The following is a 15,187-nucleotide window of genomic DNA, read 5'->3' as shown; positions in this document are numbered from 1 at the left end:
GGGCAGACTGGTTAGAGATGATAGAAAGGCAACAGTACCTCAAATAACCAACCAAAATCTCTGAGGAATGATTCCAACACCTTGTTGAAAGTATGCCATGAAGAATTAAGGCAGTTCTGAAGGCAAAAGGGGGTCCAACCTTTTTACTAGCAAGTGTACCTAATAAAGTGGCTGGTGAGTGTATTTGTAGAGAGAGAGAGAGAGAGAGAGAGAGAGAGAGAGAGAGAGAAAGAGAGAGAGTGAACTTAAAATTCTATCAAAATGTTTTCTTCAATCTGGAAAAAAATCATAATATATAAAATAGTACTATCCTAGTACAACTATTATTACTACTAGTTACTACTACACATTTGTTAGGTTTACTGGTCTGCACTACTGTTTAATGTACTGTTGTATATGTTTTATCCAGTATCCTCATGGGAGAGAAAAAGAAAGCATTATATATGTATATATATATATATATATACATATATATACATATATAATATATATATACACACGGTATATATGTGTGAATGTATGTTTATGGACATTTTAAATCTCATTTTCAGAAAAGAACCAAAAAATAGAAAGAAAAACACAAATATTTGTAAAAAAGCGAACAAATATGGCAGCTAATGACAGAAGGAGCTGCAGTAGAATAACCAACAGGACAACAGTAATGAAAAAAGGACACAAAAGCGCCATCTTGTGATTAGACACAGGACTCCAGGGCGGTTCACCTCAAAATAAAATCTTTAGGAAAGTGATGTTACCTTTTTATACACACACACACACACACACACACACACACACACACACACACACACACACACACACACACACACACACGTCTTTTATCATATCAAAAAACTAAACATATTTTAAAATGTATTTTTTATTAAATATTATATTAAACGTTTTTTTACATAGTATTTTAAAACAAATCATGCTCGAATCACTGAAATGCCTGTGAAATTAGATTACTGCAAAACATTATTTTCTTAAGAGCTTTTATCACAAACATGAATAATTCTACTAACATTCACAGGACAGCTTCATAACAAAACAGATGCAGTTGAACAGATTTTCAGGAAGCTGACAGTTGACGTATAGTGACTTGAGTGACTGATTGTCACTCTGATCATAAGGCACTGAGGTTTTTGCATCTGGAAATATTTTTATGATAAAAATATTTTAAAAATCAAAACAAAACTGAATACACCTATCACTGGCCCTCCAAAGGAAACATTAATAGAAAAGTCAACATGGATTCAAAAGTTTACTGTGCCTTTTTATTGCAGACTATTTGTATTTTTAAGCTTGTGTGTGCAGACCTAATTGCAAACATAACTTCAAATTTAGGCCTTATCATGCTTCACCCACGAATGCATTCTTTCATAGCTACTGTTGCCATGTTTGACAAGCTTTACTTTACCGAATACAAAACCCATTTAGCTTAATAAGAAACTAGTACAGCTCAGTTCTTTATCAAAATATAATGCCTTATTATTTTAAAAGTCATTTTAAATATTTATTTTCTGTATATAAAAGACCACAGTGACAGGATGTCATCTCACTTCATACAAAATCATACTAAAACATGAGCAAGTGTTTTGGTTTATTTGTTGATTTACGTTATTCAAGGGCAGCTGGTTGAATTCAGGTGCAGAGGTGGAATTGTTTTTTGTTGTTTGTGCATTTGTGCATATGTAGGCCTATGTAAAACACTTGATTCCTCAAGCAGACTGACACCATGACCCCATGGCCTTCATTTGTTTGTGCTCTCATTGCCATTGCAAGGGTCAGGGTTGGGGAACAGCTCAGGGTTTTCTGATAATGTTGCACGGATCCTTTTCTTCTCCTTGAAGCGGCCTGAGTGAGACACTTTAACGTGACGTCCTTTTGTGGCCGTTTTGTCCACGATTCGTTCGAGGCGGGCGTTGAACTGGCTGTCATCAGGTGGTCCAGCAGTTCCGGGTGCGGCCTCGGCATTGATGTATTCTGCAGGGATCTCATACAACACCTTGGGCTCGGATTTCTTCTTACGGAGGAAGGTCAGCTTCCACCAGGCAGGGGCAGGCTCTGCCGTAGCCATGGGGAAGGAGAGGTTAGGCCTGCAGGAATGAAGAGAAACAGTGGCGTGAGGTAGATTTTAGTTGAACTCAAATTTCCATCACAATATTTTCCTCAGTCTGGAAAATAATGACATATCATAATGAATAAAATATTACTAGCCTAGTAACTACTGATACCACAACAATACTACTATTATTACTGGTCTGCACTACTGTATAATGTAATGTTGTACATGTTTTATCCAATATTCAGCATGAGACAGATAAAAGAAGCTTACTATTGGGCTCTCACAGACTTAATGGGGGATCAGAATGTCCATTCTCCACTATGCAGGGTTTGTCATTATACTTGGATAATTTTAGCCAAAAGCTGGGAGAATATATTATGCTGTGGTAGACATTAAAGGTAGGTGCTGTTTAGATGTCACTTAAATACTGGTTTGTACAATAGCATGTACTTATTGTATTATATTTTAGTGTGTACAAGTATGTACTCAGTGAGCCCTGCAAGGCATGCACAACTCAAAAGAAGAATTATCTGGCTAACCAAGAAAATCTGGGCACTACAGTTGAAGTCATAAGATTACATACACCTTAATTTAAACTCAACACAACTTTCACAATTCCTGACATTTAATCCTAGCACATATTCCCTCTCTTAGGTCTGTCAGGATCACTACTATATTTTAAAAATGTGAAATGTTAGAGTAATACTACAGACAATAATTTATTTCAGCTTTTATTTCTTTCAATACATTCCCATTTACTCAGAGGTTTACATACTTGTGGTTAGTATTTGGTAGCATTGCCTTTAAATTGTTTAATTTGGGTCAAATGTTTCAGGGAGCCTTCCACAAGCTTCTCACAATAAGTTGTTGGAATTTTGTCCCATTCCCCCTGACAGAACCGCTGTAATTGAGTCAGGTTTGTAGGCCTCTTTGCTTGCACATGTCTTGTGCCCACACATTTTCTATGGGACTGAGGTCAGAGCTTTGTGCTGGCCACTATTTTACCTTTACTGTGTTGTCTTTTAGACATTTTGCCACAACTTTATAAGTATGCTTGGGGTCATTCTCCATTTGAAAGATGCTTTTAAGCTCAAGCTTTAACTTTCTGGCTGACATCTTGAGATGTTGCTTTAATATCTCCACATTATTTTCTTTCCTCATAACGCTATCTATTTTGTGAAAGTGCACCAGTCAATCCTACTGCAAAGCACCCCTACAACAAGATGCTGCCACCACCATGCTTCATGGTTGGGATGGTCTTCTTTGGCTTGCAAGTCTCCCATTTTTTCACCATATCTAACAATGATCATTATGGCCAAACACTTCCATTTTTGTTTAATCAGACCACAAGACATTTATCCAGAATGTAAGGTCTTTGTCCCTACTTGCAGTTGCAAACTGTAACCTGGCTTTTTGATGGCAGCTTTGGAGCAGTGTCTTCTTTCTTGCTGAGCATTTCCGGTCATGATGTTATAGGACATGTTTTACTGTTGACAGAGATATTTTTATTGGTATTTTTTGCACCAAACTACCTTCAACTTTAGAACGAAGAATGTGTCTCCTTCCTGAATGGTATGCTGGCTGCGTGGTCCCATGGTGTTTAACCTTGTAAATTATTGTTTGAATAGATGAACCTGGTACTTTCAGGTGTTTGGAAATTGCTCCCAAGGATGTACAAGAGTTGTGAAGGTTTACAATTATTTTTCTGATGTTATGGTTGATTTATTTTTATTTTTCCCATGGTGTCAAACAAAGAGGCAAGTAGGCCGTGAAGGTAGGCCTTCAAATACTGCCACAGGTACATCTCCAGTTAACTTAAATCAGGTCACTTAGCCTATCAGAAGCTTCTGAAGCCATTCTATTGTTTTCTGGCATTTCCAAGCTATTTAAAGGCAACTTTGTGTATGTAAACGTCTGACCCAATGGAATGTTGATATAGTGAATCATAAGTGAAATAATTTGTTTGTTAACATTTGTTGGAAAAACTGCTTGGGTCATGTACAAAGTATATAATCTCAACAACTTGCTAAACTATAGTTTGTTGACATTGAATCTGAGGTGAAGTAAATATAAGAAATACAGAAAAGATGATGGACATTCCTACTGGACAAACCTCAACATTTGGCTTAGGTTATATAGCTAACTGAGATTGAGAACCAATGTTGTCATTCCCCCTTGTTTTGTCATGGTGGAGTGAATGAGATATTAATAGATTAGATTTATTCACAGTAAAGATAAAGACAAGTTCATAGAAGCATAAAGGTTTGGGTTTTCATAAAAGAGACACAGCAACATACACTTATTCACGTCAGAGGCTCCATGTTGCAGCACCTCTGGAGCAGCCTTGCTAAAAAGAACAACACTATTCCCCAGTGAAAGGACTGGGCCATTAGACCCTACAGTCCTTAGACACCACATTAATTTTCCTTCACTGCTTCCTTTGAGAATTTAACAAGAAACCTTCCAGTTTCTAACTGAGCGCGCTTACCAGTAAGCTGCCGCTTGAGTTCAAAGTCAAAATCAGTCTATTGCACATGAAAGTTAGCAATAAGAAAATGGTTGTAGTGTGTAAGCCGAGATCCCCAAGGGTGTGGGCAGCAGCTAGGCTAATGTTAAGATCTGGGTCTATGGGGTGACAGTGCTGCTGAATTTTTCATTGCAACTCAATAGGTGCCATATGGCTGAGCTATGCTAAGGTGGAATCTGTGGAGCTCCAATTACGGGCCTCTAATTTCATACCTACATACAAAAGCCAGGCTACATGCTAACAGGATGCTAATTCTGATCTGCTAATCTGACCTAGTACAAGGTCCTAGTTGAGTTAAAGTGAAGGTAGTTAGTAGCTTATGCTGTTGCCTATATTACTAGCATAGCTCATATTCATGGCCAGTTAACCACTGTTCATACTTTGACCTAAGAAAAGAAGTACCAACTCAGACAGTCTAAGATAGGATACTGAGTGTTTCCACAATGTCATCTTGCTGTATGTGACTCATGCTGTATTTTGCAAGTAGCCCTTTCTGCTTGAACAGGCCTCATAGAGCAAAAGGCGGTGCTCTCCACTACAGGTGGTTAGTCATGTTACCATCAGAGAAAGGCTGTTGCCTGGGAGTTTGTTAGGGCCATAATACAAGCATAAAAAAAGAGCAAACACACCTTCAATCTCTCTCTCTCTCTCTCTCTCTCTCTCTCTCTCTCTCTCTCTCTCTCTCTCTCTCTCTTATACACAAAGAGATTAAGCTGCAGCATTGTGCCTGTGTCTATTCAAAGGAAAGGAGTAAACTGGCTATGGTTGGTTGCTCAGCAACAGAGTGGTCATTTCCATACTGTATGCTAATATCTAAGGTCTGTGTGTTGACTTTTGGTCTCTTTCATGTTTGTATGGGAACAGAGAGAAACCAGGAGCGGCACACTTTCAGCCTTCAGGCAAAGAGGAAGTTGCATTTGATCTCATATTAAGGCAATTTCTCATTGTCTGTTCTACACCAGAATGTGGACAGAGGTTCTACACACAAGAATCCTGTGCCTTGTTTGATGAAATTCACCGTTTGCCACCATTTGTCTGCAAAAGATAGATGCCGTTTATCTTGGTATCTTGCTCGCCATGTCAACTGAGATTGGTGAAGCATTTAATTAACCATCATTTAATAAAATATCACAATATTTGAAACAAAATACACTCTCTAGATGCTCTAACTAGCAAATTAATGACCGGGAATGAGCTATCTGGTTATATAAAAGTGGGCTTTTCCCTAAAAAACTTTGCCACTGCCATAACACAACCTATAAAGTGGTAACTTTATAGGAAAGAAAAAAAGGTTCTAAAGTGTAATGTACGTTTACATAACTAGAAGTAATTTTGGACCACTTCTATTGGTCAATTTGTCAATAAATGTTTACAAAATGCATGCTGCAATCATGTGAAACAGAGTTACGAGGTTCTTTTTTGAGGGGGCTTGAACAACAGTTCAGTTTTGGTCAAAATAATGCAATCCAGAAAACCCACAAAGAGACAATATATTATAACACCAGGCTTTTAACAGTGCTGGCAACATGGATGCCTAATTTCATTAAATATTGTATATTTCAACTTACTGACATAAATTCTTGCCTCAATATGGACACACTTTCAACCTTTAGCAGTCAAGACAACATTCATTGCCATGTCTCATTCCTAACAAGCATCCATGCACGTTTGCCGAGCTCGAACTTTGCAGTTGATCTGTGTTCAGTGCTGGGTTGTGTTTCCATTGTGTGGGTTTAACAGGCTGGACCTGCATCTGCAGGGCACATCCGCATGCTACACCTGACATGCTTCCATTTATACCCTGAAGGTATGAATGACTGACAGACAAAAAAGTGTGAGAATTAAATATTGGAATTAATGTGGTTATATTGACAGAGGGAAAGCTGTGCTGGATCAGCATTTGCACTCTGATATGACTGATAGAATGGGCCTCAATTTCACTACGGAAGTAAAAGGTGAGGTTTCTGCAACTGCGACAAGAAGCATTTAATGATTTGTTAGGACATGTGACAGTTTTTTTCATTTTTCAGTTTTGCTTTTTGTCTGAAGATAAGAATTTGAGTCCTGAGAACCATGTCTTAGAACAGTGCACACGGGCCATGTCTACAGAGCATGCCATTGACCTACAGGGAAATTCTGATTTCATTTAAGTGGTCTGATAAGTGCGACAGGTTATGATAAGGCACAATTGCTTCTGTGCCCCAGTTTCGATGGCCTTCTATCGTTTAATCAGATCCTCTGATCTCACTGATCATGCAAATCCAATAAAAACAGACCTGTTCAAGTCACACGGCCGTTAAACACCACTCTCTGAACTTTATAGCACAACTGAGCATAACATAGAACTAAAACTTTCAGAATGCTGTCTCTGTAGGCTACAATAAAGATGTTTGCGAATCTGTGTTGCAACCTCCATGTTTAGCTTTATTGTTGCTGCTATTGCTGCTGGATAATGAAATGTTCCTGTATTAAAACTAGTTTTCTAGAAGTTGAGATTGGAGATGAAGTGAGAGATGAGTTCATTTTCGATTCAGACGTATCTGATTTGTTGTTTGAGAATACTCCTCCCTGAGCACAAATCTGAATCAGTGGTGCACTAAAAGGATCCAAACTTTGAGAAAGGCGTTGTTTTACAAGCACTATAGAGACATAGCCTTTCTTCTGTGGTGCTCTGCACCTCTTATCTCAAGTGAGGTTTATCCACTGTAAATATTTACTAAATGTGGGGCAGCAGAAAGAGATGAAGTGGAAAGCATCTGTTCAGAAGAGATTGCGTGGAAAGCAAGTCTCATTGACTTGCATAATGGCAAGGACAAGATTTACCTCTCATTTGAATATGAATCTTTGTGCATTTTCTCTGGGTTCAGGTGAAAGGCCTTTGCTAAAGCAATTTTATGTGAAGGATCAGGAATAAACTGTAATTTAGTTTAGGATTAGACCTAGATTGTGTTTGGAAGGGCACCCCTTTGTAGAAAACTACTTGACCACTTCAACACAGAAATACAGAACATGGCTCTGTTACATCTGTGAAGGTTTTCAGTCATTGGACACTTACAGCATGCAGGTGGGCCCAAGCTGGACACTGGTGTTGTTAAACAACACCACTGCATGGCTTACAGTTAAGTAACTTTCTCCATTCTGAATTATTTTCCAACATTTTTGTCTCATCCAAATAAATTCACTCACTCATAATGTTTCAACTGTTGTACAGTGTAGTTTCAACTATCCCGAACTTCAATGGAGAGTAAAGAGAAACATTTTAAAGCCAACATGAATCAGAAGTCATAACACATTTTCTACTGTACCATGACACACTTCCAAGGTAAGACAATATTATTATCAGAGTTATCTCAGCAGTTCACTCGATGATGGGTGGAGGTGGTGGAAGGGGGAGGCAAAACATTTTATTGATATTAATATTTATTTTCCCACCCACTGGTGCACAGTGATGTAATTAAAAGTCAGACTTCTAGAGGTGGGTAGTAGTCACATTTTGTCAAAGATTATGAGAAAAGAAGAATTTTGACTTATAAATGAAATGATTCATTAATCTTAATAAGACCAGGGACCTGAACGAATATATTGATTTCAAATTAACTTTAACTATTCAGCTCCATTCTGAATTATTTCCCAGCACTTCATACTTCTATCATCACCAGAGCTGAATGTTTTGGAAATAAAAATTAACCATCCTTCACTTACTTATTGCAGTAATGTTTCAAATGGCCTGAAGATTTGTTTCAACTATTCTGATCTTCACTGGAAATATTTTTTTTCATTCATTCTGCTGTTACAGTTACATTTAAACAGGAGTGTACAAATTGTAATACTTATGAAAAGTCGCACGCAAGTCATACGCCCAAGTTTGGGTACTCCTGCATTTTTTGAAAGGGAAAGTGAATTAACACATCCTCTACAGAGAACATACTTCTGCTCATTTTATTGCACAAATAGTTGATTTTTTAATTGCTGAATTGAAATAAAAAACAAACATAAAATGTGCCCTGTGCAAAAGTTTCAAATTTCTCATTTAATTGAATTTTATTTTCAATGTTAAACTCAGCAAAGTAATAGAATTTGTGCGCTAAAATTTCCAGAAATGTTCCCTATGGAGGATTGTGCTCCCTATGGAGGACGTGTCCTCTTTTCAATTACATTTACATTTACAGCATTTAGCAGACACTCTTATCCAGAGCAACTTACAAGAAGTGACATGTCTATCTAAAGAAAGTATCTTTGCTAGTTACCAATAGGTTAGAGAGAAAGCTAGTCCTGAGCTCAGATACTGCTAGAAATAAAAAGTCACAGTTGATACCCAGAAAAAAGGGACAGAGTTGAACAGTGCAATACAATAAAGTACAGTACGTAAGTACCTGGTATAATAATACTTGCTTGAATGTACAAGTACTCATATGTGCTCCTACTTGAGTAAAAGTACAAAAGTACTTGCTTGTGAATGAACTTATGTATGAAAAGAATAAGTGCTTATTAATATACTGTGTTATTGTAGATGCCATTTATATTGATGATTAAGATGTGTGACTGTAGACATAAACTAATACAGTTTTCATGTCAGCTTGAATACAGGTCTCCTTGTTCATTAAAATAATATTATACAAGCTCTATTATAACTTAAAATATTTTTACTTCTAATAATTCACAAGACATTGTTGAAAAGAACATAGATTATTACTAAAACATATTTTATCAATAGTATTACTGCTTTTACTCTTGTATTTAAGTATTGCAATTGTAAGCAAAAATAATGAAGCAATAATAATTTACCTACTGCAGTAAAGTTCTTAATTTGATCAAAATTTTGTGATGGCAATGTACTTAATTTAAGTCAAATAAAAGAGAAGTTTCCTTTACTGGTTTACTCCTTTATTTTCATTAAGAGATAAACAACATTGTGGCTACATATACTACAATATTTGGATTATAGTTTAATACCGATCACATTTGATGACCTAGCTCTGCTTGGTCATCATGTCAGGACAAGTAAGTGACACTTTTTGGCTAGGTTAAAGGCTTACTTGAGACCGTTAATATATGAGCAAGCTGCTTCTTTGGCCAAAGGTCGTCAGAATAGCTCTTCTCTCAGCTTTATTTTAGCAGTCAATTAAATTGAGTATATAGACTAAGAACCAATGCAGCTAAATTAGATGATTCATTATGTTTTTCCCCGTGTATGTTTTGGACTGTGCTAATGTCTCCTTTTGTGGATGCTTTCAGTAAGGTCCTCTCACCTGTGCGGGTGAAAGTGCGTCACTGAGGCTGGGGTCACGATCGTCCCTCCAGAGGTTACTGGCCTTCAGTTCAGTCCACTCAGTGTTGTTTACAGTCAGGTCCAGTGAGTGCAATCATTGCCCTGTGCTGATGGCTTGAGACTGCTTTTTCCACCTTTTCATTTGTTCTCCTTCTCTCTCTTGATCTCTCTCTCCCTCTGGTTTCGTGTATACTCTTCTCTCTGACAACCAGGTGCAGCTTAGCAGGTGCACACTCCTCCTACTGTATCACATACACACACCTTCGCACACAAATGTGCTCATGGCCACACATGCACACGGAAAGAGGCTCCACCTCCCACTCGTGCTTGAGTAAACAGGGCTGTGGTGACATGGTGACAGCAAATGAAGACACAAACACAGAGCCACACTTAGTAGATCTCATCTGTAGCACACTAATTAGGTCTGTAACACATGTACACAAGAACCTACCAGTCACTAACACAGAACCACAATGAGTCAGACCTCTACAAACAACTATGCTCACTAAAAACAGTCCAGTGTGCATACCAAATGGGCAAATGGGGGGGGGGGGGGGGGGGGGTATTAGGCTAGACGCAGGTCATGACAATTGAGAATTGAGTAGAAGATGGTAGTCAGTGTATCAGCTTTGTAAATGGAAAATTTAAGGATTTTTTTCCAATTTCTGCATAATTAAATGGTTACAATATAAACAAAGTCATTTAGATTGGCCTGTTATGAAAAGCTCTGTTTTGAGAAACTTACTAAGTCAGAATTGTCCACAGTGGTGGTGACAGGAAACAGACATCCACTGTGTTTTAATTCCTCTACAACCTACAATACAGAAAGTTATTCAATGAAATAGTTATGAACACACAGCCTGATATCTAGGACATTGCTTTACGATAGATTGGAGATAAATTTTTGACTTAATATTGTAGCTTTTTGCTTTTACTTATGTAAGGTACACTGAACTGCCATTGTGTATGAAATGTGCTGAACAAACAACGACGGTGGCAAGGAAAAACTCCCTAAAAGAGGAAGAAACCTTGAGAGGAACCAAGACTCAGAAGGGGAACCCATCCTCCTATGGTCGACACCGGATAGCAAACATTATTAGTATGAAGTATTATAGTAAAGTGGGAAAAGAAAGATCTGAGGGTGAGGACTGCACAGCGTTGTACAGTAAGAAGCTCAGTGGTGGTCAAACCGGTCCAGAAGGCTGGTGAGCAGCGGCACCAATCAAGGCAGTAGAGGCAACAGCATCAGACGCACAGGATGGGCAGCTGATCAGCTCGGCAGAGAAAGGAAAGAAAAAAACAGAGTTAGTACTGTAAAGAGTGGCTGACCACAGATTACAGTAAAACAGAGCAGTGTAGACTCCAGCAGGTCTAGACCTGACAGGGAAGACTAGTCACCAAATGCTTGACTGTACAAATAAGTTTTTAGCCTAGACTTAAAGATTGAGGCTGTGTCTGATTCCCGAACATTAGCAGGAAGATTATTCCAGAGCTGGGGGGCTTTGTATGAGAAAGCTCTCCCCCCTGATGTAACTTTATTAATTCTAGGTACCAGTAGTAAGCCAATGAAGGAAAGATGGCAGCATCCAATAAACATAATTTCTGGGGGTGCACCACCATGCAAATTCCAATCTGCACTAATGCTAATGACCTTCTTCAGGTCCAGTGTTACTTCCATGCTTTATAACTAGACCTACATTCACTAACTTAGTCATATCTGTACTAAAAAACACTGTTATGGAATGTGTCACATTCAAAATGCAGGTAACTCCATGTCAACTCATCCAAAAACTGTAAAAATTAGAGCTAAATTTTCAATTTAACTATCATGCAAAATATCAAAGTTGTGATCCAGTTAGTTTTTTCAAAAATATTCAGGAACTAATTTTTACATGTCTAACATAGAACTACATTGGCAGCGTCTAAGGCCACATAATGTGCTATACCATATACTATGCATACTACATTAATAAATGCACTACTAATAGTGGTGCATTATTTTGACATACTATTTAGTATGATAGCTGTGTGGGTTTGGACAGAGCCACTGACTAGTTTAATCTCACCTACACATAGAACTGTACTAATGATCGTGTGCCATTTAAAGATCAGTGCCATTTAAACAAAGAATGAACAAATCAATCTAACATAGAACTACATTCACTAGATCAGTCTTACCTGTACACAAAGCTACAGCTGATACAGACATTAGATCTGCTATCTCTAAAATATAGAAGCAGTTGAATCAGATGTGATAAAGCTTAATACTGCTGTTAGCTGCTATGCTAATACCTCTCCTTTGTCCAGCAGAGGGCAGTCACTCACTCGCACCAACACAAGCAGTTCTACAGCACTTCCAGTACTGGCACAATGCCCTGGCATGGGTATGTATGTGGAAGGGTGGTCAGTGACCAGTGATCAGATTGGTGCCAGGGGTCAGATTCAGGCTATTAACCACAGTGTCTGCACTGTTGGGGACCACTGGAGCTAGCCTGGTTTTCTGGCTAAAGGTCCCTGGTTGGAGGAATGCACACTTATCCAGGCCAGCCAAGACTTCACAGCGAGAAGAAAGGACACTGCGTGTGAGAAAGCCAAAAGGCTTCAAGCTAAAGCGTATAGGTATGAGATGGGACTGCAAGAGCTTCCTGTGAAGATGTATGTTTTATTTGAATGTTTTATTTGAGGCCCTGCTGCAGGTTGGCCTGCAGGATTTTTTTCTCACAGATCTGACTTATTGTTTATTAATAAATAAACAAGGGTGGTAAATGTGACTAAAAGCTAATGAAGAGCTGTCATAAAGCAACTCCAATTGCAGACATGTTTGGTGCCTGAAGTTTGTTTCTTTAGTTCTATACTGGAGCTATGAGTCTAACATAGCTAGCTACAAGGCTAATATAGCTATTTCATAATGGATGTTTGAAATTCACGCCCTGGCACTGGGCATGCCTATACCATCATTCTTTTGCCTCATTTGCATCATTTAGTTGTGAAATAAACTGCTGAGTTGAGTTAATAGTAATAATAAATGTATATTGAGTTATCTAGCATTACTTGCTAGCTAAATTATTCTCATAGTACAGTGCAGAATGATCAGAGATACTTTGGACACCAAACATGGCTGACTGCATTTGGGCTAAGTTTTATTAACTTTTCTTTTTGTTTTTTAAACACTTCTTCCTTTAATCAGCTACATTTATCAAGCAGTTAATCACTTTGGAACACATTACACTCTTATATATAATGCTAAATAAAATAACACAGAAATGAATACTCCTCAGTTTTGTCCAGGATTGACAGCTGGAATGATATATTCTGTACTGTGAAAAGACCACCAGAGGGAATGATGCTGCCACTCTTAGGTTTTGGCTGCCACCTTGTGGATGAACCATAATATTTTGTCTTCTCTCTTTAGTGTAAGACAAGTGGGTCTCCTCATTGGACGTTCCCTTCAGCCACAAGGTGGCATTAAGGAATAAGCATGTTTATCTGCAGATAAAAACAAAAGATTTTAAACACACTCAGAGTCACAGCGCATTGCACCCAGTTGTGAGGAAGAACTAGACATAGATGGGGCGGCTTAGAAAAGAAAATAGAAACTAATGCTTTTGACTAATTGCTCCAGGTCTGAAAGACCTAGTGAATTTCTCATCCTGCACACTCTTTTCATTTTTCTTTACTTTTACACTCTTCACTACATTTTTTCTACTCCAGCTATTTCATGTCTTTGTTTTCAAGACAAAATCCCAAACATGCACTTAGATGGACACACACACACACACACACACACACACACACACACATTATCTGTGATCTGTGGTCACTGCTACTCATTATTGAGGGTGGCGGAGGAGGGACAGACAGTGATGGTGTCCATCAATCAACACTTCTCTTTTTCAACCGCCCCATTTCTCTCTCTCTCTCTCTCTCTCTCTCTCTCTCTCTCTCTCTCTCTCTCTCTCTCTCTCTCTCTCTCTCTCTCTCTCTCTCTCTCTCTCTCTCTCTCTCTTTCACCATCTTTCAGACAGCCTCCCCTACTATTATGGCCAAGTCCCAGAAAGTGGAGCTTTGCTTCAAACTTTTGACCACATACAGTCTCAGCAAAAACAGTTCTACATCATATCAAAGAGAGCTTCAACAGTGTAAACCATTTTGGTGTTTTATGGGGCCATTTTGAAACAGTTCTGTTAAAAACAATACAAAACATTTTTCCACTATAATGATTTATAATTTTTCTGATTTATACATTTTCTGAATTATAATATAATTTTCCCACTGAATAGACTGATGAGACCTGACTATAGATCAGTATTTTCACTCTAAGATGCTTGATAAATGTGGACCATTGCCTTTAATAATAATAAAAATAATACAAATCTTTAAGAAATCTCAATCTTAATACACAGAGAAATGTTACACAGTAGCTCATAATTCATTTTGTATTCAGCTAGACCTCTATACTTGTGAGTAGGTTTTTCAGACATGGATCAAGTCTAGTCTTGGACTAAACTACAATTCCAATGCTGTTTCATGAGATTCATCCCATATAATCTAGGTTTTTTGCTTAATCTGTGTCTGGGAAAGTGCCCCTTCTACACTGTATATGTTCATTCACTTCTATGGATGCTCATTCCTAAGCTACCAGTTCAGCACTGTAGATGTTTATTTAACACTGGATATTTTGCTGTGTAAGAAATGGGCTAATTTGATAAATATACTTCTTGATATTAATGTTAGATGACAGTCCAGTCTAGTGGTAAGAAAGAAAATGTTTGAGTCATCTATACTGCTAGAAATAAAGGTTCTGTGCGGGGTCATTTTTCATTCATTAAGGAACAAATAATGTAAATGTACAACAGCGGGTCTAATTGTGTACCTTAAATAGTTTTTTTTCCCAGGTGAAAAGTACAAATTTGTATATTTTCATGACCTAATGTTTTAAAACAGAACAATCAAATAAAAAGGCTGGAGACGAGACGGGGTGTGTGGAGTCAATACAACTTAAAAAATATAATTTCAATGGATTATGGTACAATTCTGTTCCTTGCCTAAAGGTACTGAGATGTACCCAGTGACAAGAGGGATGAGTGACACTTTACTACCTTTTTTATGCGAGTGTAGACTAGATGAATCATTAATGTCACACAGCAAAGTCACCAGTTATAAAGTAACAGTTTCTCAGCCATTAATTTAACCTAATCTTGGACTAAAGTGCAATGCCAGTAAAGTTCAGCCCTAAAAATCATATTTAGTCAATGTGTCTGGGAAAGCAACCCTTCATTTAACACTGAAGATGTTCATTCAGCCCTGTGCATGTTCACTCAATACT

General features: G+C 37.9%; 1 protein-coding gene across 1 annotated transcript; it reads right to left on the bottom strand.

Moving 5' to 3' along the window:
* Nucleotides 1–1,252: 1,252 nt before the first annotated feature.
* prr15la (proline rich 15 like a) lies at nucleotides 1,253–10,150 on the bottom strand. The gene is made up of 2 exons (XM_017684359.1): nucleotides 9,842–10,150; nucleotides 1,253–2,096 (listed from the first exon to the last, which is right to left on the bottom strand). The coding sequence occupies exon 2, from the start codon at nucleotides 2,075–2,077 to the stop codon at nucleotides 1,751–1,753; it is 327 nt and encodes a 108-aa protein (XP_017539848.1). The 5' UTR covers nucleotides 2,078–2,096; nucleotides 9,842–10,150; the 3' UTR covers nucleotides 1,253–1,750.
* Nucleotides 10,151–15,187: the final 5,037 nt, after the last annotated feature.

This window comes from Pygocentrus nattereri, chromosome 14 (genome assembly GCF_015220715.1).
Source record: "Pygocentrus nattereri isolate fPygNat1 chromosome 14, fPygNat1.pri, whole genome shotgun sequence".
Lineage (NCBI taxonomy): Eukaryota > Metazoa > Chordata > Actinopteri > Characiformes > Serrasalmidae > Pygocentrus > Pygocentrus nattereri.
The sequence above is the reverse complement of the archived record's forward strand: the minus strand, read 5'-3'. Positions and strand labels throughout refer to the sequence as shown.